The sequence below is a fragment of the Bos indicus x Bos taurus genome, chromosome 18, assembly GCF_003369695.1.
Source record: "Bos indicus x Bos taurus breed Angus x Brahman F1 hybrid chromosome 18, Bos_hybrid_MaternalHap_v2.0, whole genome shotgun sequence".
Lineage (NCBI taxonomy): Eukaryota > Metazoa > Chordata > Mammalia > Artiodactyla > Bovidae > Bos > Bos indicus x Bos taurus.
In genome coordinates this window covers 17,435,183-17,462,998 of record NC_040093.1, presented here as the reverse complement: position 1 = coordinate 17,462,998, position 27,816 = coordinate 17,435,183, and the positions used below count along the sequence as shown (strand labels likewise).

At 54.2% G+C, this 27,816-nt stretch overlaps 1 protein-coding gene across 6 annotated transcripts in view; it reads left to right on the top strand.

Moving 5' to 3' along the window:
• The window catches only part of ACTN4 (actinin alpha 4), a 73,971-nt gene that overhangs the window by 18,116 nt on the left and 28,039 nt on the right, over nucleotides 1-27,816 (top strand). For all 6 annotated transcript variants that reach the window (XR_003506523.1, XM_027515903.1, XM_027515905.1 and 3 more), the window contains exons 2-3: nucleotides 26,992-27,106; nucleotides 27,337-27,456. Coding sequence is in view for 5 of the 6 variants with exons in the window: in XM_027515903.1 (XP_027371704.1) it covers nucleotides 26,992-27,106; nucleotides 27,337-27,456 (235 nt within the window). In the remaining variant the exon portion in view is untranslated. The remainder of the gene's footprint in view (nucleotides 1-26,991; nucleotides 27,107-27,336; nucleotides 27,457-27,816) is intronic.

The following is a 27,816-nucleotide window of genomic DNA, read 5'->3' as shown; positions in this document are numbered from 1 at the left end:
CAAAAACATCCTAACAGCTTTAGAAGGAAGTTTGAGGATTGAATAAGATAGCTGTAAGTTTCCTGTGGTTCACATCCTGTAATCGCTTAGTGTTCTTTTTTTTTTTTTTCCTCCTCACTCAACTAACATTTACCCAGACACTCACAGGGTTAGGTTTAGAGATACAGCAGGGAAGAAAACCAGCCTAATTCGCAGCCTCATAGCAGGTCCATCGTGGAGGGGAAGGTGGGCCATAGGTAGAATGAGTTTGCAGTCTATAGGCCCGCTGACATTGCCTCCTTGGGTTTAGAAAGCGTCTTCCCAACAAACCCTACGTGTCTTGGAGCTCAGGTGTTCCGGCTGCCTCCCTTAGAAACCCACTACCAGCTGAGTCCTGAATGTCTGGTTCTTGGTGTGTGGTTTTGTAAGTTTCCCAGGGCTGAGGAGTCACCTTGGGATCCTGCTTTTCCTGGAACTGTCCTGAAGTGGGACACATTGCTAGAAACGGCCAACAGATCTAGGCAAGAAGGAGGCCCCTGCTGGCCAAGGAAACCAGAGTTGGCAGGCATTCCCCTAGTAGTGGCGTTTCTAGAACATCTATGTGGGAAAAGCTTCAGTGGCCTAGTCCGGTCCGAAGTGGGTGGATAGGGGACAGGTCTGGAAGCTGCAGGCCTGTTGCTTTTGCCCAGATGGAGGATATGTATGAGGCAGCTGGGGAGAAGCTGGTGATGGGGCTGGTGGCCGACCACACCAGTGCCTGGGGAGATGGTTGCCTTTGGATGGCTCGAGCTACAGCTCCATTCCGGAGCTGACTTGTGCGCTTAGAGCCACGTTCTTGTGGTAACTGCCAGGAAGCTGAGCCCACTGTGGCCTCAGGAAGTTGGTGAGGTTAGCGCTGCTTGCTTTTCGAAGGGCAGGTTGACGCTGCATGGGCGGAGCCCCGGGATTTTGTCCTTTGGGGACACTGTGGTGAAAATCCTCTTTTGGGTTGCTGGCTCCCTTGCTCGTTAGGTGTCTCGAAGCAGGAGTTGAGAGGAGGAGGGAGAGGTAATAAGTGCAGCCCAGCCAAAAAATCTCCAACGTATATGGAAAACTTCAGTGCTTTCCTGATCTTTTGTGGAAATAGCTGTTCACTCTTAGCACCAACTGGAAAGTGTTGGCAGCTGAAGGGGATTGTTCCTCCAGGGCCCCTCGGAGCCAGTGTGTCTGGCGTTCCTAATGTCTTCCTGACCTTACCTTTCTCTTGCGTGTCACCCATCTCAGCCTCCCAGCCCCATCATTTGGGGCCTGGAAAGCGTGTGTTCTAGATCTCCCAGGAAATGTGGGGTTTCCACACCCTCTACCCCACCCGGAGTTTCAGGCTGTTTGTGGTGCATAGAAGATGCTGGGACTTGAGGGGGGTGGTCAGAGGAGGCTGGGAGCGGAGTCAGGGCAGCTTTGCTCTGGTCCTCTTTGAGGGGCAGGACGGGGCTGGCTCTGTTGGGCCATGTAGGGTGTCCCTCCGGGTGGGTGGCCCTGTCTTCTGGGCCACTGGGGGCGGCGGGGGCGGGATGTGAGTGCTCCTGGTTTTCTTCTGGAGCGGAGAGACTGCTGTCTGGGTTATCGAAGGGCAGGTGACAAAAACCAGTGGAGGAGCTTGGGTGGGGACCAGGGCTGCCACCACTCAGTTTCCGCTGATTGTGGGCCTGGAACTTCATTTTCCAGAAGTTTGGAAATTCAGAGTTTTACAGGGCAGTTCATTCAGTTTAAAATACGAGCCCCCAAACCTGGAGGCCATATGAAACGGGCCCCCAGAGCTAGGGATTTGTGACCTCTGACCTCGAACGTCTGCACGGCCTCATTTTCCTCTCTCTCCTTTAGTTCCTTCTTTCCTCTCAACTGGATTGCTGCTGCTAATCCTCTTACCGGGAAGGAGAAAATCCATTTTCTTTTGCTCCTTGGTGGTGACAGCTCTGATAAAAGGTGGTTGAAATGAATGGTGGTTAAAAAAGAGGGCTTGCCCTGTCTGGTTTCCCCTCTCTGGACTCTTTTCCCCATTACTGTAGATAAAAGGATCGGCTCCTCAAAATTCCTCTCACCATATACGGATTTTTAGGATCTGGCTCCACATTTCTGTGAACAAAAATAGTGGAAAGTTGTTTTTTGTTTTTCATTTGTTTTTGTTTTAGAAGGCTCCAAACAACATTCATACAAAGGCAGCTATTCTCGCACACAATGACCTGGTGGACAATGCCAACCTTCAGAATTAACTGCCAGTTCAAACTTTGCAGCCCAGTGGCAGTCGTACAGAAATACTCATTTAGGATTGTTCAGCTAAATTTGACTTCTGGAAGGTCTTGGCAGCCCGGGTTTTGTGAAAGAGATCAATTCTAAGATCTGTGTAGATAGAAAAGCCAGAACACAGCACTAGTCACTGATGAGAGAGTTGACGGATTTCAGAAAAATGGGACATAGGTGTGCAATAATAAATCTAACTTAAAAAAAAAAATTGACACTTATCCCTGGAAAATTCATGCAGTTTTTTCCCTAAGCTCTAATTAAGTCCCCTGTTTATTGGATTAATGGCCCCACAGAAAAAAAGATCCTTATCAAGCTTTGCATTTGGGAAAGCTTTGCATCTGTCTGGCTGGGAAAGGCCAGGAAACTCCCCATAAAGGCATTGCCCTCAACTTTAACTTTTTTGGGCTCCGTTACCTCCTCTCTGGTCTGAGTACTTCCTGGCTCGATTGTTTTCTCAAGCTGGCCTTGAGTCCTTAGATGTTATTTGTGTGCCTCGAAATAGCTGGAGGAAAAATGGTTGTAATGCTTTGCATTGCTCCCTGCCTGTCCGGTGGATGGAAATTCTCTCTCTCTTCAAGGATACGGGCTTCCCACCCAGGAACACGGCTGGGTGGAGAAGACCTTATCACCTCGGCTGGTCTGCCGTGTTATTCCAGTGGGCTCTTGCCATACCTCAGGGCCTGGGCTGAAAAAGTTTCCGGCTTTCCACCAGTCGGCAGCCCAAGGTGCTTTAGGATAGAGAGCAAGTCGGTAGGGGTTCTCATCAGTGGGCTTCACTGCCAGCCATACAGGCCACCCAGGAGTGTTTGTTACATGAGGCTCTGTTTGGTTTCTTTGATGTGTATCTTTTTTGGTGGATTTGGAATGAATGCAGGAAGAAGGAGATGAATTATGGAGGGGAAGGGAGGTCAAGCAGATAAGGAGGAGACGCTCTCAACGCCAGTTTTAAGTAATCGACCCCAGCACGATTGATGAAGGAGGTGGCGTCATCCACCCTTGCAGCCTTTACTGAGCATCTCTCCAGCTTGTGCCATAAACAAGGTACTGGGTGAAGAGAGGTGAGCGAGATAGTCCTTTCTGTCCTCGTGGAGCTCCTGTCCAATGGGGAAGATAGGCATTAAACAGCAGCAAAACAATAAAAATGCCAAACGTACAGTATTCCAAGTGGTGATCCTCGTTTTGAAGGAAAAGAGCAGAGCCCTTTAGGAGAGTGCCGTGGATTGGGCAGGAGCCACCCTGGGAGAAGAGTGTCCTGGGCAGGAGGACCTGAGAAGCATGGGAGGAGAGAGAGTGAGCCCAGGGCAGTGGGGCCCAGCAGGGAGGGTGGTGTGAGGTAAGAGCCTCACAGAAAGGTGACAGCCACCAGAACATGCCTCCAGTGAGGATCTTGGGTTTTCTTCTAAATGAACGAAAAAGCATTGGTTGCACCAAAATTTCCTTGACGGCAGTCACTGTTTTGGCTACAGTCCATGGGGTCACAAGGCTTCCCAGGTGCCGCTTGGTGGTAAAGAATCCACCTGTTTGATCCCTGGGTCGCGAAGATCCCCTGGAGAAGGAAATGGCATCCCACTGCAGTATTCTTGCCTGGGAAATCCCATGGACCGAGGGACCTGGCAGGCTACAGTCCTTAGGCGACTAAACAAGTCAGTGTTTGGGGCACTGCGTTATGTAGCTGCGTAAAAATAAAACAGAACCACCCCTGCCCTCCTGGGGCTCCCAGTCAAGTGGAACGCCATGGAAGCGTGTTCTTTTTTGATGCTGGGACAGATCCTGCGACAGCTCATAAAGCACATAGCACTTTAAAATATAGTCCTTGGGAATTGCCTGGCGGTCCAGTGGTTAGGACTCTGTGCTTTCACTGCCAAGGGCATAGGTTCGATCCTTGCTCGGGGAACTAAGATCTGCCAGCTGTGCCTCACAGCCAAAACAAAACTTTGCAGCAGCCTGTTTTTATCCCACCTTATGGATGAGGAGACTGGGGTTCAGAGAAGTTACGTGATTTGCCCAGGGTCATTTAGCCGATATACGACAGAACCAGGAATCAAACCGTACCCTTCTCCTTCGAGGTGATTTCTCCCCCATCAGGGCTGAGGGATTGGTTCTCTCCTCTCTGTGACTTTACGCTCCTGGTGATATGAATCAGGGGCTCCTGGTGATCCCTGGACTTGAGGCAGGCGAGGGCATCAAGTCACCTACGACGTGGGTCGTGCAGGTTGCAGGACAAGGTTGGTGACGTCCCAGCTTCAGTAGCCCAGAGCTGTGCGTTTCACCTTGACCGTGGCGTCTTGGGTGGGAGCCAAGCCCCACACGTCTGGCGAAACTTGTCTGAATGGTGGCTCAGAGCTGGAGAGTTGATGTAGCTCCCCAGCCAAACCTTCTGGGTGCCGTCTGCCTATATATGGCCTGGCCTCAGAGAACAGGTGATGGCAGGAGGAGTTGTTTTCTGTGTTGCTGGTGGGAGGTGCCCAGCTACATTCCTTTGCAGACAAGCACAAACTAGATATCTTTGAAAACGAAGGTCTGAAACCAGCCAAAGAATTAATCGTGGCCTGAAAAGCACAGGGTGAGGGTACAGCCAGCCTGACTTGTACGTTGCCTTCTCCACTTTGTTGCTTTTTAATAAGCCCAGAAATACCTCTTAAGAGAGGAGGATCTTTTGTGAACGCCTCCAGCTGCGTTTCTTCTGGCCAACAGCGAGGCCTCCAGCCCTCGAGGGCTCAAGTCCATCCTGCTATCGGGCGCACTTTGGCTGATGAGGTGCTGGGCAGAGGTTGCAGCTGCCACCAGAGGGTTTGGTGATAAAAGGTCAGCTGGATGGACCCAGCTCTTCATCACTCAATCAAGAGGCCTCACAGCAGGGAGAGAGCAAGGCCAGGACGCAGGGACTCCTGCGGTGCATGGAGAGGCCAAAGCTGGGCCCACGTGTGCTCCCCGGCACCCCTGCCCTGTAGACATGGCGTCTCATAAACACAGGCCATGGAGCCAGAGTAAGGCTCAGATGCTGACCCTGGTGCTGTACTTACTGCTGGCTGGACCTTGGGCAAGGTAGCTCCAGTTTCCTCGTCTACAGAATGGAGCCAGTGATGTGTTGACCTCAGGGTCAGGATTCAGTAAAGCGATGGGGTGGGGCATGTTTGCCGAGGTGCAGAGATGGCGGCTCTTCTGCTTAGACTCTGTCTCCTGGGGTGGGCAGTTAGGACGGAGTCTTCGAGAGGTCTCTTCCTGTGGGATCTAGAGTCCCACCAGGAGTGATGGGTTGGGGTGGGGGGTGCCGGGAACCTTTCTTCAACTCGGAAACAGCAGCCAGAGAATTAGGATGATAGCGCTTCTTATGGTCTCCAGTGTGAAGCCAGCTGCTCTTTGTTTTAGTGTTTTTTTTCCCACTAATATTCATTGTCCGACTTAAAATTTTTTTTATCTAGATGAGGCCTTTAATTTAATTGGAGGATGATTGCTTTACAGTGTTGTGTTGGTTTCTGCCATACAACATTGCGAATCAGTCATAATTATTCTTATATATTTATATCTTCTTCCTCTTGAGCCCCCCCGCCCCCCCGCACCCCTGCTCTTTGAAGATGGACTCAGAGATCGAACAAGTTCAGTTGCTGGATATGGATGTGTTAAGCATTGAAGGGGGCTTGGGAAGTAAGGATCCTAGAAAGGGGCAGCAGTGTCTTGCTCATCCTTAATAGTTTCAGGCCCAGGGTGGAGGGTGGAGCCCCGTGGTTTATGGGCGGACTCTGGGCGAGAAAGCAAAGCCAGGAGGACCACGTGCTTACTGCCTCGGTGTCCTGCGAGTGGGCCAAGGGGGCCCCGCGGGCCTCAGGGAGGCTCCCTGCGGCATTGTGTATCCTGCAGAGCGCTCCATGTGTCCTTCCCTCTGGGAAGCTTTCCACCCGGGCAGGGCCTCCGGGGCCGGATGTGAAAGGTAAACAGGCAGCCCTTATGCTCTTTACCGCAGTGGAGCCCGGAAAGGCCCGGGTTGTGGCTTTTCATCTCAGGAAGCCCTGAGGTCCCACCGGCTCCCCTGAAGCAGCCTCGCTGTCCCTGTGCAGCAGCGGAACCAGTGTGGCCCCAGCGCCCGTCCTGAAGCCTGAGCAACGATAACCGCCCCCGCCCCCCGCCATCCCATCTCCTCGTGGGAGACAGAAAATGCCCTGCTTGAAATCTTGATCCATATCCCAAGTCTGGAAGCCCCGGGGCCCTGGGGGTCTGTTGTTCCTTCCCCAGCCTTGTCTGTCTCCGCCTCCCCCCGCTCGCTTTGCTGTGCTTAGGCACGCCAGCTGCCTCTGCACCACACTCTTTCCTACCTGCAGAGCTCTGTTTCCCTTACCGGGTTCCCACGCAGCCCCTCCTGGTTCCTGAGATCTGCAGCTCTCCACCACCATTTCAGCAAGTCACACTCAAGCCGTCCCGCCCAGGCTGGGTCTCTGCCTTAGGGGTGCGCCTGTCACCTCCTTTTCTCCTGTTAGCTCTACCCGTGTTTTGATCTTTCCACCCTCCCGTGACACTGTGAGGGCCTGAGAGTAGACTCACCTGTGTCTCTTGCTGTGTGTATTCCTAGCATGTGGAACAGATACAGGTGCTCCGATAACATATATTACAGAGTATTACAGAGTGTAAACGTATGTTTATCGGAGCAGTGTATCTGTGCTGCATAGATTACTTACTAGCCAGTCCATCAGGCAGGTCAGATGGACCTGCCACCTGTCTGTTCACCCACTTACTTGAGTGCCTCCTGTGGAGCAGCTTGGTGTTAAGGGTAAAAAGATTGCTCACCCTCAGCTCCTCTGGGAAGGAAGTCCCTCTGCAGGCCCCGTGTAAGCCATGTGCTCTGGAAGGTCATAAGCTGTCCTTCCCCAGACCCAGTGGGTCAGCCAGCTGTCCTGGCTGACTTCTGCCTCAGTGCCTGCCAGATACGAAACACAAAGAGGATGCTTTTCAGGAGGGGAGACATCACTGTCAGTGGAGAGTGGGAGAGACGTTGTTGGGACAGAATTCATCCCATTTTGTGCAAACACTTCCCAAGCTAGTTGTCCACATGCTGTGTGCCAGGCAGTGGTCCAGGCCTCCGGATACAACACAGGAGAAGGACCCTGCCCCGAAAAAATGCGGCTAAACACAGGGAGACCTTTTTTAAATTTTTCTTTTTTTAACTCTTCCCTTTTATACAGAGATTGCTACCTATAGGTCAAATTAACTCAGTATAGCAAGAGACAATAAAGTGTTTTGTTTCTCGAGATAGCTACAGACGTTAAAAACCCAGCCCTGTGGTTTCACTGCTGGCCGCCATCCCGAAGCCTGGCTACTGTGGTACCGGGTTCTGGGGCAGCCCACTCGCCTCCGTGTCCTGAGCGGAGCCCAGAGATGCGGGGTACCAGGAGAGGAAGCGCGGTCTGGGCTATCTTTGGTGGCCATTGTTATTTGTGGGGCATTGGCAGAGAAGTCAGGACCGTGGAAAATCTAGAGAAAGAGAGAGGCTCCGTGGTGTGGTCCGGCAGAATTCGATAGCTCCTCGGGGCTCTCGGGGCCACGGGACCCAGGGCGACCCAGCCGCCCGGTCTCTGCTGTCGGCCTTGGCCCTGGGCTTTGTCCGCCCTCATCCCTCCACACCTCCTTCGCTGTCCGTGTGAGCGATGCCTGGGGAATGAGCTGCTCCGTGTTCCGAGTTCAGGCCCCTGGGACCTTCTCTCTGTTCTGGAGAACAAAACCTGAGATTGTTTCTCCTTTTTAATGCAACTTTGTTCCGCAGGAAAGGAGAAAAGTGAGAAAGAAGTGCCTGTTCGTTTGACGATAGTGAGGTGTCCTCGATACACCTTTGAAAAGGGCCTGTTTGCCCGGCAGCCTTTGCTGGATAATGAGAGGAGAGGGACACAGGGGACTTGGTGGGAATCTGAGGCTGGGAGTGGAGATGGGACGGTGAGGGGAGGGGGAGAAGTTCACCTCAGAGCAGCCTGGTCGTCTGTCTCTTACAGGAAAGTAGAATAGTACTGGATGGTCCAACAGCTGGGTTCTATCCTGGGGGAAAGATATATGCTTGGCTATTGGCCGCGATGCATTTAAAAAATGTATCAGCCTCTACCGGCTGATTCCATTTCCTCACTTCCCAAATACTGTCCAACCCCAGCCACTCCCCCGAACAGTCCTCTCCGAGATCTCCAGAGACTGGCTAATTACCACCCCTGAGGGTGTGGGCACAGTAGTGCCCATTCGGGATGTGTTAGGTGCCTCCTTAGTGCCAGGAGCTGTATTAGGTGCTGGGCTGCGGCAGGGGCCCCGGCCCTCTTTGTCCACCTCTCTGCAGTGCGTGGTCCTTTGAACTCCCCCCCACACCCAGCACATTCATGAACATATACAAAAGCGGAGGGAATCCTTATGTACCCATCACCAGCATCAACAGTTACTAACCTTCTGCCAAACTTATTTCATCAGCTTCTCCCAGCACACAACCCCCTCAGACTGTTTTAAAGGCAACCCCAGACGTCACCCCTAACTGCTTCCGTATGTTTCTCTAATGGATACGGTGTCTGTGTTTTTGACGGAGCCACACACCATTGTACTGGATGGTTCTGAGTGTGTCTCAGGGAAAAAGAAAAAAAGTTCTGCCCTTTGCTTTCCTCGACATCGCCTTCTCCCCTCTTCCACCCTAAGAGAAGCTCAGAACACGTTCGAATGAATGACTGAGTGAATGCATGTGCAAACAAATGGCCTTTCTGCTGAGTTTTTTTAAAGCTATTTTTATTTTGGCTGCACGGGTTCTTCATGGCAGTATACAGGCTTTCTCTAGTTGCAGCGCAGAAGCTCAGTTGCCACACGGCACGTGGGATCTTAATTCCCTGACCAGGGATCGAATCCGCGTCCCCTGCGTTGAAAGGCATTTGAATTCTCAACCACTGCTTCTGAGTTTTAGATGAAAGTTCAAACTTACACGCCAAGTAGCTGTGCTGCATGCACATACTTCACACTCAGCGTGTCCCAAGGCAGACTCATTCTCGAGCCCCTCTCCCTGGGTTCTTCATATCCGGGTCTGACGTCCAAGTCAAAAACATTGGGATCATCTTTTGACTCCTCAGCCTGTCACGGGCACCAGATTTTACTTATTTATTTCTCTCAAGTATCAGAATCCTGACCCTCCTCCTGTCCTTAGCTACTGCTGACGCAGGGCCACTTAGTGAGCACTTGAAAAGTGCAGACTCTGGAGTCAGACCAGCGGGGGTAAACTGCAAGTACTGCTGCTCTCAGTACCTTGCGCTGGGTGACAGCAGGGAAACGCCTGGGCCGCTGAGGGTACTGACTGCCTCCAAGGCCTGTGGGGAGTCTCCCGTGAGTTAGTGCTATGCGCCCTTTGCACCCTGCCAGGCACACAGGAAGTGCTCTGACGTTGGCTCCATCATCAACACCCTGGCCACACCAGGCCAGGTCTCCCACAGCGGCCTCCTAACTGGCTTCGCTCCAGTCTCCCAGTTCATCTCGGTGGCTCCATGAACATGACTCATATCTAACCAGGTCACTCTGAGGAATCTTCCCAGAGGACAAATTCTGAGTTCCTTAGCCTCTCTACCTTCTGACCCCAGCTGCCATCGTCTCTTGCATCTTTCCCTGAAAGGGAAAGTAGCTCAGTCGTGTCCGACTCTTTGCAACCCAATGGACTATGCAGTCCTTGGAATTCTCCAGGCCAGAATACTGGAATGGGTAGCCTTTCCTTCCTCCAGGGGATATTCCCAACCCAAGGATTGAACCCAGGTCTCCCGCATTGGAGGCGGATTCTTTACCAGCTGAGCCACAAGAGAAGCCCATCTTTCCCTGAGGAGTTCCCCAAAGATCTCTTGCACGTTAATGTTGTCTTGTTCTTGATGTTTCCACCATGTGGGACGACCCTCTTCCAGGTCACCACCTATCAGAATAGCGCTCCTCTTTCAGGGCCCGGATCCGGTGTCGCCTGACCTCTGCTGTCCTCAGATCACACTGCCCCGCAGTGACTGGCTCACTGGTGTCCCTCTCCAGCCGGACCGCGCCCTCCTCCAGGGCAGAGCGGCAGGTTCTGTACGTCTCCCCAGACCCTCAGCTGTGATTCCCTTTACTTGTCCTGAATCTCTTTCTCCAGGAGATGGGAAGCTACCTGAAGGCCAGTGTCACCCTTGTTGATGTTTAATTATGTAAACAGGGGATTTCTTATTTTTCTCCACCTTCCATTACTTCCTTTTTTCTTTGTTTTCTTTTCCAAGAGGAGAGGATGCTATAGAAGTTAGAGACTCACGGCATGGGTTCGCTCCCACTGGTGAGGGGGAACAGCTGCCCACTTTGGTCACTCTGTTGTGAATTCAGGCTGCCTTTTCGGTGGTTCTATGCAACAGGTTCCATCTGTGGGCCACAGGCCAGCTGCTGCGGGGGTGGTGGGGTGCACTTTGGGATATAGGCCTCCTTTTGTTTGTAGCCCCACCTTAGCGAAGGGAGCGGGCCTCAGTCATCTCAGACAGGACGGCAGCACATGGCGTGTCTGCCTTCCTGCAGCCGCCTGCCACCCACAGCGCAGAGAGGATCAAAGGCCCAGGCAGGGGAGGGGATGGGACTGACGGGGTCCTCGTCAGTGGAGCCAGAGTCGCCTCCTGCCCCGTCTGCCCCCCTTCCCTCCCGTGGGACGCAGGGGCTACCGTGGAAGGGGCTGCAGCCATTCGAAATAGATTTTGCACGGGGGGTTTAAGATTTAAAGCAGTGACATTTTTCCAGTGGCACAGCTGTCTTTCAAGTCGAATCCCACATGGATCTGCCATGTTATAAAATCGAATAAATAGCTGCTGAGGTTAAATGTGAGTAGGGAGGCAGCTTCCCTCCCTACCCACCCGGCACCCGTTGCAGCTGAGCTCTTTCAGAATGCTGTTTGAAAATCGCCCCTGGGCATCATGTCTGTGTCTCAGCTGAGAGAGGAGGTCCACTGTCCCTTTGTGAAGCCTCTTGGGGTTCACTCTCAGGCCTGTGTGTTTCTAAAGAAGATGACTTGGTGGGGGCGGTGGGGGGGGTTCCGCGTCTGCACGAAGCTGTGGAGTAACCGTCACCTGAGTCTGGGAAGGAGGGGGCGTTGACACAGGATGGGCGCGTCCTGCCAGCTCTGCCTTCAGAGTTCTTCCCATCTTCACTGCTGTAACCCTGCTGCCCCACGGCCACCAGGGGCTGTTCTCACAACCTAAATCCAGTCATGCTACGGCCCCCTCCCCCACAAAAGCTTCCTGCCACTCTTAGAACGGGCTTCTCTGGTGGCTCAGCAGTAAAGAACACACCACCAATGCAGGAGATGTGGGTTCGATGCCTGGGTCGGGAAGATCCCCTGGAAGAGGCAATGGCTACCCACCCCAGTACTCTTGCCTGGAGAATTCCATGGACAGAGGAGCCTGGTGGGCTACAGTCCACGGGGGTCACAAGAGTCGGACATGACTTAAGGACTAAACAGCAACCCTTAGACTCGTAGTCCCCAGCCCTCCTCCAGGGGCCTGTTAGGCTTCTGCTCTTCCTCTCGGCTCTCTGTGCTCCACCACACCGTCCAGGCCTGTTCCCACCTGGGGTCTCTCCTCCTGGAATGATCTCCCCCCTGCTGTCAACTGGTTGGCCCCTTCTGTTGGTTCAGAGAGAGGTCTTCCTTGACTTGGCTGAACTCCCTCCCCAGTTACTCAGTTCTGTCTGTTGCGTAACCCTGTTTTACTGCACCACCACCATCTTCCTTCCTTCCGTGTCATCCCCTCCACTAGAATGTAGACTCCGTGAGGGCAGGGATGTTTGTTTAATCCCAGTGCTGAGGAGTTGGCAGCATTTTTACTGGAAATGAATGAGTGAAGTTTGGAAGAAGCTCTTGAGCCATGAGTCTCCCCCTCCTGGAGGAGGGGTCTGATGCCAGCAACGTCAGCCCAGGCCCAGGCCCAGATGACTCTCTGGGATCCTGGGTCCGGCCAGCTTCTCTGTTCTCGGGCAGTGTCGGGGCACTCAGACCTAGCCCTGTCATCCCTGGAGCCTCCAGCTCGGCCCCTGCCTCTCCTGTTTGGGGCTCCTCTGGGAGGAAGCAGGTGGTCCGGGTGCTCAGAGTCCAGGCAGGACTTGCTGTTCTACCCCAGCCTGAAATTGATTCCCTCCGGGCCCTGCCTTGAGCCAAGCCCTGTGAACAGAGGGAGGCTTGGGAGCCAGGCCTCCCCGATCACGTGTCGGGGAGAGAGCGATGGAGCCGCGTGGCCGGAGAACCACCAGCCTTCTCTTCCTCCTCGTCAGGGCACACAATGGCTGCACCTTTGTATGAGTCACTGGCCGTAGCCCGTCATAAATTGTTTTTTCCTATACTATCAGAGAGGCTCTTATCGGGCGTCTCCTATGCAGTCCGGGAACGGATTTGATATTTGATACAGGGTCAGTTAACACGTTGTCAAGTCGAAATCTGTCATTGTGCCCATATAAGGCAAACTCCTCGGGTTACTTTTTACCTTGGCAGAATCTCAGGAATGTCAAGGTAACCAGGCCACCTCAGCATAGCTCTGATTCTCGTGGGTCACCTGACCAGCCCTCCCTCTTCCGTGACTCACACAGCAGCCCGCGAGCTAGCCCTGCGACGCGGCCGTGGGGGGTGTGGGGCGCTGGTGGCCCCAGTGGCGGGTGGAATTGGCGGAGGGTCTCCAGGACTGCGCTCACTTGTGTGTCTGCTTTCAAAGGAAAGAAACTTAAGTGAGGTACCTCACAGAGGGCCCTGCCCCTGCCAGAGTGAAAAGCAGAAACGGAAAACAGCCTTGGCCAGACTCTAGGTTGGTTAGGAGACGTGTGGGCCCCGGTTCTGACGCCTACCAGCTGTGTGACCACAGGCAGGTGGCTGATCTGTAAAATGTAGAGCACTCAGAGCAAGTCCTGGGACATAGTAAGCGCTCAGTAACTGTGAGTCATCCACGCAGTTGTGTCAGGGTAGACCCCACCCAACTGTACAAACACCTCTGCTGTTTTCCTTTGAGGCTCAGCTCCTTTAGTAGCTTTAATGGGGCAGATTGAGCTGGTCCTCAGAGTCCCTCCCTGGAAAACCGAACTCACAACTTCACAATGCCCCCTCATCCCCTGACTTCCCCCCATGTGTACTCCCACACACACGCAGAGCAAGCCACTCTGTCGTTTCAGGGCCAGGAGTCAGCCGAGAGCAGCAGGGGCGCCTTTGTCCTGTGACGTCACGCTGCCCCTGGAGCCGCCGCCCCTTATGCCTGCCTTGTGGTTCCGTGTGGTTCAGCTAGGCCTTTGCACCAGCCAGGGGAAGGCCTGTAGGCTGGGCGAGCCAGGGTGACAGTCTAGCCCTGTCGTTCCGCCAGGGCAAACGGTTTCACCGTTTTTAATAGAGCAATTATGAGTCAGAGGTTTCAGTCTCTCTCTGCTGGTTCCTCCCAGTCCTGTAATTACCCTTTGGCTATAGAACCATATTTTGGTTTTTCCTTTTTTAAAATCTTCCTAAGACACTGTCCATCTTGTGTGTCCAAGGGGTCTGAGAAGGAGTGCCTATGGTAAAGAAAAAAAAAGAAAAGAATCCAAATCCAGAGTGATTTCTTACCCTACAGAAATGATGCCTCCCCCTCCCACCCCCAGGACCATTCTAGTACCCCGCCAGGACACAGAGCCAGCGAGGTAGGACACAGGGCAAGAGTAGATAATTCTGAACAACTCCAACTGCCTCTTGGCAAACTTCAAACTCCAGGCCTGGAATTTCTGGTCTGAGGCACCTCTCGTATTGATCGATGGATTCATTCACTGTCTTCTCCAGTACGAGCCTCAGCAAAAGGCAGGCGGGCTGACGAGCACCCAGCACCTCCACGGTGCCCCTGCCGGTGCTGGTCCACTCCGAGATGAGGAGAATGGGTCCTGCAGATAAATGCCTGCGTTCACGCAGCCTCAAGGCTCGCCCTGCTTCCCAAAGGGATTGTCTGCTCCCAGGCTGTGAGAGCGAGAAGGCAGCGGGACAAAGCATATAGGAAACAGTGCACGTCTGTGAGCACTGGCCCAGCTCCGGTTCCCCCGGTGTGTCCAGAGCAAAGGTTTCCAGCCCAACCCGCTCCACCCTGGCCGTGTCGCCCACCTCCCTGCTTTGCACTGGAGCGGGAGAAGGCTTCTGTCCTGACTGGCTGACTGATGAATCAGAATATCCCAAAAACAGGAAAAAGGAAAGGGATCACCGAGGAGGAGTTTCAGATGTCAAAGGCGAAACCAGCAGCACCATTAGGGATCACTCCGGGGCCGGCCCCAGTTGCTTGCCCTTCTACCAGCAGTGCCCAGTTCAGGGATCATGTAAACTGCAGCAGAAAACAAGCTGTCTTCTAGAAGGTGAATGAGGGTAGGATGGGGGAATGGGCGTGCCTGCCGTCGGGTGGCCCTGGCCCTCAGCACTCTCTGCACCCCTGGATTCTGTTGGGGAGTTCCTGGGGTGGGCTGCCATGGCCCAGGGCGGAAGACACTCAGGTCCCATCAGTGTCCCGTCAGTTTCCCCCTCGCCGACTTTTTATCCCCAAATACCAAACACCTGTTACCTGGACAAGCCATCCAATGGGCGGATTTGCCCCGGCTGAGGTGTGAATGCTAAAGACCGGTCCTCTTAGGCACCTGTTCAGATTCCAGGCCGCACAGTCTCGAGGCCAGAACTGGCTCACTTGGCTATCTTTCTGAAGGATCAAAGTTTAAACCAGACGATCTTTAATCTCCCCTCCCTAGGCCGAAACCCGAGCCCAGCTGTAAGCCATTGAAAATAAATGGGGTTTTTGTGGCTCAGACTCCCTGTTCTCCAGGTGAAGGGCCTCCTGTGCTCGATTGTCTCACAGCAGAATGCCAGATGGGGCCAGAGGAGGCAGAGGGCAGGGCCCCAGCCTCTGCTGCTGCTGCCCTAATTTTAAAACTGCCTTTTGGGAGTGGAAGTTTTCTCTTTTAAAGGTAGCTATTTCAAGGTAGGCCTCACCCATCTCCTCTTCCTGCTGAGAAGGCCTCCTTTGAAAGCGGAGCTTTGCCTTCTACCTCCACCCCGTGGGCTCCGCCTGCCTGTAGCTCAGACCCTTGCTTCCCTGTGGATTGCGTGTGTGTGTGTGTGTGTGTGTGTGTGTGTGTGTTCGGGGGGAGCAGGCTTCTGTGTGTGTGTGTGTGTGTGTGTGTGTGTGTGTTCGGGGGGAGCAGGCTTCTGTGTGTGTGTGTGTGTGTGTGTTCGGGGGGAGCAGGCTTCTGTGTGTGTGTGTGTGTGTGTGTGTGTGTGTGTGTGTGTGTGTTTGGGGGGAGCAGGCTTCCCCCAACCCTGGGAGGACCCAGTTTGTGGAGTGTAATCTGAGCAGCTATGGGTTGCTGGCTCAGTTTTCCATGCGTGAGAGGACTCCAGAAAGGTCCGTTTGAGAACAGAGACAGGCTCAGACTGGGGCACCTCTGTACCCTGGGCTGCCTGTCCCCTGCTTCTCCAAGAGTCCTGTCTAGTCTAACAGATGCAGTGGCGAGGGCTCCCTGGTTCTGCCTGGGCTTTGGATTCCTCATTTTTAGAACAAAAGGTTAGATCTGAGTGGTGATTCTCCACCCTGGCTTTCTGTTAGATTCAACCCTGGCTTCTGGTTAGAGATTTGTAAAATATTGTATTTGGGACCCATTTCCAAGAAATCTGGCTCATTTGTCCTGGGGTGAAGTTCAGGCGTTTTTTTAAGAAGCTCTCCAGTCCTGTACATTTACTGTAGCTTGGATTTCAACAAGGGTCCAAGACATATGCATTGGGGAAAGAATAGCTTTCTCAGTAAATAGTGCCAAAACAACTGAATGTGGAGGATAGAATTAGACCCTTTCCTCATAGCGTATGCAAAAAGTACCTCCAACTGGATCAAAGACCTAAATGTAACTTCTAGAAGAAAACAGGCAGTGGTCTATTAGAAAGTGAAAGTGAAAGTCGCTCAGTCATGTCTGACTCTTTGTGACCCCATGGACTATATGGTCCATGGAATTCTCCAGGCTAGAATACTGGAGTGAGAAGTCGTTCCTTTCTCCAGGGGATCTTCCCAACCCAGGGACCTAACCCAGGTCTCCCTCATTGCAGGTGGATTCTTTACCAGTTGAGCCACCAAGGAAGCCCGTTAGATATTAGATATGGTCTATTAGATAAGCCAAAAACATAAGCTATTAAAGAAAACTAGGTATTCTCCAAAATTTAAAAAAACAAAATGAAAACTTTTTGCTTCAAAGGACAAAAGAAAGTGAGAAGACATCCCTCAGAATGGGAGATAATTGCAAGTCATACATCTGGTAAGGGTCAGATGTCCAGAATATATAGGAACTCATAATGCAACAGTGAAAAGACCAAATAACCCAGTTAAAAACGGACAGAGGACTACAACAGACATTTCTCCGAAGAAGATACACAGTTAGAAAATGGTACATGAAAAGATGCCCAGCGTCATTAGTCATGAGGGAAATGCAAATCAAAAACCACAACGAGATACCACCTCAACCACTGGGGTGACTGTGATCAAAAAGTCAGTTAATCGCAAGAACTGGTGAGGATGTGGAGCAGCTGGAGTCATCATACACCGCTGGTGGGAATGTGAGATAGTGCAGCCCGTTTGGAAACCAGTTGGGCAGTTCCTCAAATGATCAAACATACATACATTCACCATACGACCCAGCAGTTGCACTGCTAGGTATATATTTAAGAGAACTGGAAACATATCTTCACACAAAAATTAGTGCATAAATGTCAGTAGCAGCATTACTCATGATAGCAGATGTATGCAATAGCAAATGTAGAAATAACCTGAATGTCCATCAACTCGTGAATGGACAAAATGTCATATGTCCATACAATGGAGTATTCAGTCAAAAAGGAATGCGCTACAGTGTAAGTGAACCTTGAAAACATGCTGAATGAAAGAAACCAGCCAGAAAAAGCCAGATATTGTATAATTCCATTTGTGTGAAATGTCTCCATGAGGCAAATTCAGAGAGAAAGTAGATTAGTGGTTGTCGGGCTGGGGAGGGAGGGTGAAGGAAAGAAGAGTTACTGCTCACAGTTCTGGGGTGATGAAAATGTTCTGGACTCAGAGGTGATAGTTTTTCAGTCTCATGGATATGCTAAAACTCACTGCCCTTTATATGTACTTTGAAAGGGGTGAGTTTTATGATATGTGAATTATAATTCAATTAAAAAACTGATTTACCAGACTGCATGTGGTTAAAAAAGAGTACATGCTTAAAAAGAGATCATGCCTGTGATCCAGCTACTTGACTTGTATTAGTTACCTACTGCTGCGTAACAAATTGCCTTTTCAAAGCTTAATGGCTGAAGGCAGTAAATGTTAGAGAGAGAAAATGCAAATACACCAGGAAAGTTCCTAGATAATTCTGTTGTAAAGCCAGGGTTGTGAACCTCAGGATTGGAAGGCTCTCTGAAGCAAGAATAACGAGAGCTGATCATTATATTCCTTTATTCATTTGGTAGTCGAGTGGCCAGGCAAGGGGAGGGAAGGTTTGGGGGAAGACCGCTGTGTGTCAGCCACTGGGAAGCAGCCAGCCAGCTTGGTGAATCCTGAGGGCGGAGGGGGGAGGTCTGGCTGTACCAACTGCAGGGCTGATACCAATGATGGCACTTTCCTGAACAGGAATAATGTGGTAATGAAAGGGGCTTCCCTCGTAGCTCAATTGGTAAAGAATCTGGCTACAGTACAGGAGACCAGGGTTCGATCCCTGGATTGGGATCTCCCTTGGAGAAAGAAATGGCAACCCACTCCTGGAGAATCCGACAGACAGAGGAGCCTGGTAGGCTTCAGTCCATAGGGTAGCAAGATTCAGACATGACTTAGCAACTAAACCACCAGTAATTAATAGAAACTGTTGAACAGCCACTCTGACAGGCTGTGTGTGCCGTGTTTTTTCTGTTACCCTGTTGAGTGCCCACATGTCTGTTATCCTCATCTTACACAGGAAGAACTTGACACTTAGAGAGGTGAAGGTCATCTTCTGTGGCCATACACAGTGGGTGGCAGAGCAGGGATTCAGACCCACGTTTGCTCAGACTGGAAGCCCTTGCTCTGGAGCACTGGGCCATGTTGTCCACCCCTCCGCCTTGCAGACCCTGGCAGATGGATGTCTTCACGTGTCTGCCAGCTCCTCAGCCTCCTCCTCCTAGCCCACCTACTACTCCGCCCCTGTGTAGGCCCAGCTTCTCTTTTTAAAAACTTATTTGTTTTAAAAAATCTTTTGGCCATGCCACATGGCACATGGGATCTTAGTTCCCTGACCAGGGATTGAACCCGGGCCTCCTGTACTGGCAGCGTGGAGTCTTAACCACCTGGACCCCCAGGGAAGTCCTAAGGCTCAACTCCTCTGGAACCAGGGCCTCTGCATGTCCAGTGGCCTCAGATGCCTGAGTGAAGAGGGCTGCCAAAGGCAACTGTATTCCCTGGGGGTGGCACACCAACAGCATTGTCTTTCCTGGCTTGTTTTAGGGACGTGTACAGCTCCAGGATTATTTCTGTGAGCTCCTGAAAGAGAGCAAGCAGTCTTATCCCTAAGTAGGAACCCTCACCAGTCTAAATGGGATTAGAAATCGTGAAGTCCTAAGCGACTGGCCATGAGAAGCCCCAGCCCTATTTGATTCATGCTAGGATTTACACAGCACCTACTGTGCGCCAGGTACCATGCCAGGCAGTAGGTTCTGCAGCCAGCAGGACCCTGCTCTCGTGGAGCTTCTGTTGCACGTGGGAGGGAGACGGGTTACAGACAAAGAACCTCGTTTCCGATAGTGACCAGTGGAGTGGGTGAACAAGCAGGGAGGTGATAGCATGGTGGAGATAATAGCAGGGTCAGGGCAGGCTCCCTGGGACTGTGGCATCTGAGGGAAGCCCTGCGCGATGAGAACTAAGCAGCCTGTAGAGACCTAGAAGAAAGCCTTAGCCCAGCGTTTCCAAGGAGGAGGGGCCAGCACTCCAGAGGCAGCCCATGGCAGCAACGACTCACTTGCTTTCTGGCGCCTCGCGGGGGGTTGGCAGAGGCAGGGACGCCGGCTACCGGGAGGGGACTAGGGGGTGGGGTAAGAGATGGTTTCTGGATGGACACGCAGGACCTTTGGAATGCTTGCTGCTCCACTCTGCGGTATTTATACCTCTCCTCCGACTGGGAAGTCAGCTTTTTCATGTAGGCCGAGAAAAACTCCGAATAAGGCAACGGCAGGCTAGGACATAAGAAGCATTCCTTGTTTCCCTGTAATTGCTTTCAAATTAGGTTCTGTCGTCAAGGGGCAAAGCACTCAGCTCTGTCCCTGGCTGCTTGTGCAGTTGGGAACCGGACGGGCAACCGAAGTGTCCCCGCGCCCCTGCCCCGCTAGCCCTGATGACCTGAGCTGGCGGGGCCATCCGAGCCCCACGCTGCTGCACCTGTCTTGGTCGTGGCCATGTCATCATGACCAGTTCATTTTCTCTTCTCTCAACCTGCTCCCTGGCTTTTATCTTTAGAATCTGCTAAAGGCTACTTCAAAGGAGCCCTCCCATGTGTAATCTCAGAGCCATTCCAGAGGCTTCACAGACTTCCTGGATGGATCCATGCGGGTATTGCCAGGGCAGTCACCTTTTCACCTGGGCCACTGGTAACCCAGATTCCGGAAGGCTTAGCTTTCGGACCCTGAAAGCACCTTTAGGCTTGGTGAAGCCCAGGGGCCAGGGGAGCAGGTTCTGCTTTCAGGACCTGAGAAGATGCCCCGCTGGGGCCAGGCCTTGCCCGAAGCCTGGCAGTAGCCGGCAGATGGGCGATAAGAAGGGTAGGTGCCTACCCCAGGAATAAATAGCTGTCCCTCCCCTGTGTCCAAGCCCTGGACACCCTTCCCAAGGTCCCGTGGAAGCAGGAACCATGGGCAGCGGCCGAGGCCACAGCGGGCAAGGTGGGAGTTCAGGAGGCGGGATGGTGCCCTCCCCCTCAAAGCGGCCGACGCCCCAGCGGAGCGGCAAACCCAACACGGTATTGCAGAGGCAAGGTTTGACAACTCCCAGCTCCCCAGGGAACCCCGTCCTGCCTGCCAGTGCCCTGGGAGAGTTTGCCGGGGCTCAGCTAGGCAACCAGTCCTTCTGGGTCAGGCTGCTGGCCTGGGACGTCTGGCTAAGGGGGTGGGCGGTATAAAGAGTGGAAGGCGGGGGTGCAGCGTGAGGCAGCCAGCGGCTTTTCCCAAAGCCCTGTCCAGCGTGGAGTCAATGGAATCCACATGTGAGCGTCCGTTGGCGGTCAGGCGAGTGCGGCCCCCCAGCCCTGGTCAGGAGCTCCTTCGCCAGAGCCATCATCAGAGCCAGCGCACACGCCCCAGCCCGAGCCTCGGGTCCCAGCTGACTTTGCAGGAGACTCCCTTCAGTCTGGGTTTAGTGGAATTCCAGCCTCCAGCCGACATTTCCTTCCACGCCACCCCCTCCAGTACTGAGAACATGGCTTGTAACACGTAGTCGCTGAGAAGACAAGGGCAGGAAAGTTTTTTCAGCTGGGTTAGCCGCATCCCGCCAGGATCCTTCCCCTTGGCCCGTGCCATCACCCTGCCTGCTGGGGGGCCACTGGTTTCTTACTGGGGACTGCCCCAGAGTCCAGAAGGTTTACCTCTCTGGGTTGGGGGAGGGAGTCACCCATGAATGGCTCATTAAAGCCCATTGCTGCCACATTCCTGGCCGCTGAGGTCACCTCCCGAACAATATCCATCATTCATTCACCCAGCCGCCCCACATCCTGGCCACTGGGAGGGGCCCCTGTGACACAGGAAGGACTTGATGACCAGTGATGCTTGGCCTTGCCCTCCCCTTCCAACACACAGTGAGAAAGCAGAAACAGCTTGGGGGGGTGCTCCCGAGGCTTGCCTTCCAGTGCACCCGTGGAGCCCAAACCAAGTCTTCTCTTCTCCTACCCCGCGCCCTCCCCCGCTCCCCCACACCCTTGTGCTATTTTAACAACCGGAGAAGAATCTTTAACGGGCTGCCAGTGTGCAGAGGCAACTTCTGAAAGCTCTTCTCTGTGGTTTTGTGCACATGTGTTCTCAGAGGCAGTGTCCACATCCTTCCTTCTTCACTAGGTGGGTCAAGGGCTGTGTGCAGGCTCGCTTCACAAGATGGCAGGGCCGCCACTGGTACTGTCCGCCTGGGCTCAGGCCAAGCCTTTAAGAAGCAGGTGGGGGACGTAGCTGGCAGCCCAGTGGTTAGGACTCCTTGCATCCAATGCAGGGGGTGTGGGTTTCATCCCTTGTGGGGGAACTAGAACCCTGTGTGCCATGCAGCCTGATCAAATTTTTTTTTTTTTTAAGAATTAATAAAAAAGCAGGTGGGCTTTGAGGGGAAGAGCCCTGCCTGCCTCTGCTCGCCGTGCGAGCTCAGCTCCAGCTTGGGGACCGAGATGGGGACAGGACCTTTCTTGACTTTGCTTTCCCGGGCTGGTAGGGAACATTCCACTCAGAGGAATGGGTGTCCGCCCCGTGTTTGTGTTTACTGACTGTGTGACCTTCGGCAAGTCTTTTAGCCTCCCCCCCCCGCCTCAGTTTCCTCACCTGTAAAGTGGAGATGACGTGTCTCACATGACCACAGGGTTGGGGGTTTTAAACTGTTCCCACGTGTAAATGGTGGTGGTGGTTTAGTCGCTAAGTCGTGTCCAATTCTTGCAACCGCATGGACTGTGGCCCGCCAGGCTTCTCTGTCCGTGGGATTCTCCAGGCAGGAATACTGGAGTGGGTTACCATTTACTCCTCCAAGGGATCTTCCCGACCCAGGAATCGAACCTGGGTCTCCTGCATTGCAGGCAGATTCTTTACCAACTGAGCTACAAGGCAAGCCCGTGTAAATGGTAAGAGCTAGCCATCAACAGTTACTGTACATTTAGCCTCAGTGAGACCCTTTCTCCGCCACCTCCCCACCGCCCGTCACCACCAGAATGTAAGCTCTGTGTCTGCTTCACTTCCTCCCGTGCCTAATCTGGGCTCCAGGTCAGGCTTTGTCGGCTCGTTGATTGCACTGGGGGCTCTTAGATGAGGCGCTAGGGACATGCCACTGCTCAGAACCAGTGCTGCCCCTGAAGTGACCTTGACAGCCCCACCCAGATGAGCTCTAGATGCTTATGGCTTTTCCCTTCTCCCCCAGAGGGCCAGCAGTCCCAGACCCTCCCAGGTGAAGCCAAAACCTTGAGTGTGCCTTGCTTGGTTACCACTGTTGGCATCTTTAACACGGCTCCTCTGTCTTCCTCCTCCTGCCAAGTTTCTCTTAAAAGAAGCTTTTTACCCTTCCTCCCCACCACCCCCTGTCATCACACATTGACCCTTGCCCCTCTGGCTCAGTCCCCACACAGCAGCAGCCCCATGAGGGTGGCCCTGCCAGCCTCATGACGCAGGCTGCTCTCCTTCACTCCCTCCCTTTCTCCAGGGCCAGGCTCTTTTCTCACTGCTGCAGGGCCTTTGCACATGCTGGTCCCGTTTTCTGGAAAGTCTTTCTTATTTTTGTCCCATTCATTCTCCACAGGGGAACTTACCCGGGTCTGCCTGGCCAGAAGGTCAGGAGCTGTTCCCCAGGGCTTCCTTCTCTTTTTCCTTTTCTTTTTGGCCATACCACGTGGCTTGTAGGATCTTAGTTCCCTGACCAGGGATTGAACCTGGGCCCCTTGCATTGGGCTTGCGGAGTCTTAACCACTGGCCCCTCAGGGAAATGTCCTCCCCTCCCCCACCAGCATCCTAAACACTTTGGTGAGCTCCCTCTTTGAGAGGTGAGAGGGAGGAGGGCAAATGTAAGGTGATGCCTCCGGGTGTGGCTGCTTGGCCAGGGCGCGTGCTAAGTCACTTCAGTCGTGTCCGACTCTTTCCGACTGTAGACTGCCAGGCTCCTCTGTCCATGGGATTCTCCAGGCAAGAACACTGGAATGGGTTGCCATGCCCTCCCTCCAGGGGAACTTCTGACCCAGGGATTGAACCAGCATCTCTCATGTCTCCTGCATTGACAGGCAGGTTCTTTACCACTAGCGCCACCTGGGAAGCTGGGCCAGGGTACCTGGCTTTAAATCTTGCTCTGTGACTTTACAGGTACATGACTACCTGTGGGCAAATCACATCACCTCTCAGACCCTCGGTTTCCTCATCTGTTAAATGGGGCAGAAATGGCAACCGCCTCACAAGGTAGCTGTGCGGATGAGAGATGTTATTAACATGTGGCAAAGTGCCCAGAACAGCGCGGGGCACATAGTTAGCTTATGGGAGTATCTGCTGTGGTTGTTACCGTTCCCTCTTTTCCTGCGGGTGTCACTTCTGTAGTTGAGTCATCGCTTGGTTAATGAGATCAGTTCTGTCCCTCATCACACTGGAAGCTCCTTAGCGTGCAGCCTGGGTCTGCTTTTGCTCAGCATGGTGGGTTCAGCGCCAGGCCTGCCCCTGGCCGGCAGGCAGCAGATGCCCGTCTCGGGAGTGGGTGTCCCGCCCCACGGCGCCCTGGGCATCGCAGAGCCAGCAGGGCCGGCCGCACTCCCCAACTTGTGCTGTGTGACAGAGCTGCAGAGTGGCGGGGGCACAGCAGACCCACGAGGCCTCCATCTATAGAAACCACCCTCCACACTACCCACCCCGCACATCTCAGTCTAAACCGGGCAGGGAGAGGGAGTGAATAAGCAGAATGTTATTTTTGTAACCAAGTAGAAGCAGCTATGAATTTTTCATGTCCCACTGGAACTCCAGCTCCTACTCACAGTCGTGCCACATGGAGCTGGGGCTGCGAGTGGTGGGCTTGATCCCGAGGAGGGCCTTGTGACTCCTGCCCACCGTGCCCTGGGCTCGGGGCCCCCTGAGTCTCTGGTGTCAGCAGATGCCCCTGGTCTTCTGGGAGGAGAAGACGGCCGGACAGGCCATGGAGTGCGGGCGTGGGGTGTGTCGGCGGCCTTCCCGTCCGTCACGTGTCGGGTTCCTCGCCACCAAGGCCGCGCTGGTCGGTATTCTCCCCGAGCACTCACTCTGCATTCTGCTTGGGCCTCCGCCTGCTTCCGGCCAGGGAGACGGAGTGCCAGGCAGAGTTACCATTTATCTGAAAGTAGTCCTTCCCTTGACATTTGTTTAACACTGAATACTTCATCTGTGCCAGGCACAGTCCTAAGTGATTTACTTGCGTTATTTTGTTTAATCATCGTTTAAGAGGGGAGAATACTGCCTCCATTTCACCCAGCACGGAGCCTGAGGCTCCTTGCTTGCCTGAGGTTACCCCCCTGGAAGGTGGCCTCGGTGGGCAAGGCAGGTCTGGGTGAGCCCCCAGCCAGAGCTCTTGTTACCTGCCCAGAGAAGGTGAGCAAAGGTGTGGAGATGGGCCATGTGTGCAGAGCGGGCGGTGTTGTGATCTTCTGAGGACAGACGACCTGAGCCCAGTGAGGCCAGGTTCATTCAGAGCCCGCCCAGGTTGGAGTGAGAGGATGTCCTGCGATCTCGTTTCCCCTCCAAACCGTGGTGCTGGGCTCAGGGCCTTTGCAGAGAGACTAGGTCCCACCCTTCCCAGGGATGGAGTGGGACGCCACTGGTGTGCGTGTGCTCCCAGGTGTGCGAGTTCTCGGGACTTGACGCCCAGCTCTGTGGCCGATGTTTTAAAGCATTCCTCTCCACCCTCCTCCCACATTTAATCCCACAGCAGATACAGGCGGTAAATTCTGATAAGTCCGTCCTACAGAGAAGGATGCTGAGGTGTAGGTAGGCCAAGTCACCTGGTTGCAACCCAGAGGTAAGCTGAGGGGCCGGCACTCAAGCCCTGAAGGATTGCCTCAGGTGTAACAGGCTGATGGAGAGAGATGCCCTCCCCGCAGACCAGGTGCCTAGAGCTCGGCCCAGAAGCACCGGGGGCTCGGGCTCTGGGAGCTGCCCTCTTGTGTCCTCAGCCAGGGATGTGGTGGCCAGTCTGCTGCCCCACTGCATCTTTCAGGCACAGGGGACAGCAGAGGCCCAGCATCCCCTGGCACTTCCTGTCCCAGCCCGGCCTGCTGCTGCCAACTGCCCAGGCCTGAGACCACTGTGCTTTGGGCATTCTAAAGACATGTGTGATGTGAGACTAAATTTCTACCCCCGGGAGCACACATGTATATGCACGTAGCATCTGGCAAGACCCCAGATGACTGGACAATGCTGTCCGAGATGCCGAGGGCTGTGTGTGGTGGCCAGGGCGGGCAGGGTGTCCGAGGAGGAGGGGCCCCGGGAAGCGTGGTGTGTGGAGAACCGAGCACCTGCTGTGTGGCCCAGCTCCACAGGGTCACCACTGTGAACCCTTGCACTGACCGTGCGTGACTCGGGTGGTGTCTTCACTGCCACGTAGCAGATGAGGAAACGGGCGTTAGGAGGGTTGGGTAACCTACCCGCAGGAATGGTGTAACCAGCAGCCTGGCCCCGGTTTGTCCGAATTCAGAGCTGCTCAGGGGAAGGAGCGAGGGAAGTAAGATGGGGGAGGGGATGCGTGCGCACCTCGCTGAGAACCTGCTCCAGAGTAGCTCACGGCTGCCAGGAGGCGGAAAACAGCACGCACCTGTTAGGAGTGAAGCAGAGGGACTTCCCTGGTGGGGGTCCCGAGGCTGAGACTACGCTGCCAGTGCAGGGGGCCTGGGTTTGATCCCTGGTCAGGGAGCTAGATCCCGCATGCCACAACCAAGACCTGGCACAGCCAAATAAATAAAAATACTGAAAAAAAAGGGGGGGGGAAGAAACAGTGGTCCTCTGACAGATTTGCACAGAGGAGGGGCAGGCATCTGAGTCAGGATCGGGTGGGGCAGGCTAGTCAGCCTGGGTGGGTGTCCAGAGGGGCTGATGGTGAGGGAGGGGTAGGTGTGGACTGAGCAGGGCGGAGGGGCAGCCGAGGGCAGATTTCTGTCTCTCCAGGGTGGTGGCGGTGGAGCTCTTCTTCCTGTTGGTGGGAGGCGGGTGGGGTACCCTAGTCGCCCGCAACCCTCCGCCTTTCTTCGGGTTTGGAAGGATCGTTGCGTTTGGAGGGAACCCTCGCTTACACCCGCCTAGCGGCATGTTAATTAGGCGGCTTCTTTGTCTGCGAGGGGCCTCGCATTGAGTCTTCCAATGAGCTGTTCTGGTGACTGTTGTCAAAACACATGGTGTTTGGCCAGTGTCTCCCTGGAAGCCCCTCGCCCCCCACACGGCCTCTGCCCACACTCGGGCGCAGCGCGAGCTCTCGTGCATTCCTGGCCATCGGCCCAGGTCCACGCTGGGCCTGCAGGCTGGTGGGGACAGGGCAGGGGACTCCCGTGGGAAACAGGCGTGGGCTTTTTCCCAGACCCTGCTGCTGGGGCTGCGTGGGCCGGTCTCCCCGGAAGGTGTCTGGACACGTCCACCTTAACTGATGTGACGCACTTCCCTGGCGCTGGAGTCGATGACGACAGAGGCCCCAGCCAGCAGGGGGCTGAGCGCCAGTCACCTTGGACGCCACGCCCGGGCCCCATCCTCCGGTGTTCTCTGCTCTGGCTCAGGACTTGGGCTGCTGATGTGAGTTCCAGTCCACACTCTGCCACTCATTATCCCGCTGACCAAGCGGTGGTCTGGGAACCAGCCTAAGCCTCAGTTTCCTCCCGTCAGCTTGCCTGGGTCGCTGTGGAGATGGGCGCCAGTGTAGATAGAGGTTGGGCCCAGGGCCTGACCCCTGGCGAGGGCCCCATGGTGGCCTTGTTGATGCAGAGTCAGGGCCGCAGCCCGGCCCTCTTGCTGGAGAGCCCCGACAGCCACACTGACCCTCCTGGCCACCCTCTGTTCTGCCTCCCCAGACCTTCACAGCCTGGTGCAACTCCCACCTGCGGAAGGCCGGCACACAGATCGAGAACATTGATGAGGACTTCCGAGACGGGCTCAAGCTCATGCTCCTCCTGGAGGTCATTTCAGGTGAGCACCGACCCCCCCACCTCCCCGCAACAGCCACCCTACAGGTGCCCCCAGGACACGCCCAGCCACCCTGCAGGTGCCCCCAGGACACCACCCGCCCTGCCCATGGCTGCCAGGCAAGAGCAAGGCCTCTACCAGCTGCAGCAACACTGCACCGGCGTCGGCCTGTTCTGGGGAGCAGCAGGGACCCTAAGTCTCCCCTCTCTCCCTTTCACGGTGTTCGCCCTCAGGGGAGCGGTTACCTAAGCCAGAGCGGGGCAAGATGAGAGTGCACAAAATCAACAACGTGAACAAGGCACTGGACTTCATCGCCAGCAAAGGGGTCAAGCTGGTCTCCATCGGGGCGGAAGGTGAGTTTGGGTGGGGCCCGGAGCAGAGTGGCGCTGCGGGAATTCCTTGGAGGCCCAGCGGTTAGGAGTCCATTTTCTCACTGCCGAGGACCCGGGTTCAATCCCTGGTCAGGGAACTAAGATCCTACAAGCCATGCATCCAGGAAAGAAAAAAAAAGAAGTTGTGTTGGTGGTCAAGATGGGGGTGCCGGATACACCACGTGGTGCCCACAGTGACTGCCTTCCACGTGGCGTTGGGTTCACAGCCCACCCCTGCTTTCCTTCCTCCAGAGAGTAATCCAGTCCAAGACCAGGGAATCTGGTTCACCCAGTCACGAGGGACACAGGGGAGGAATGGCTTTGCTCGGACCGCGGACACCT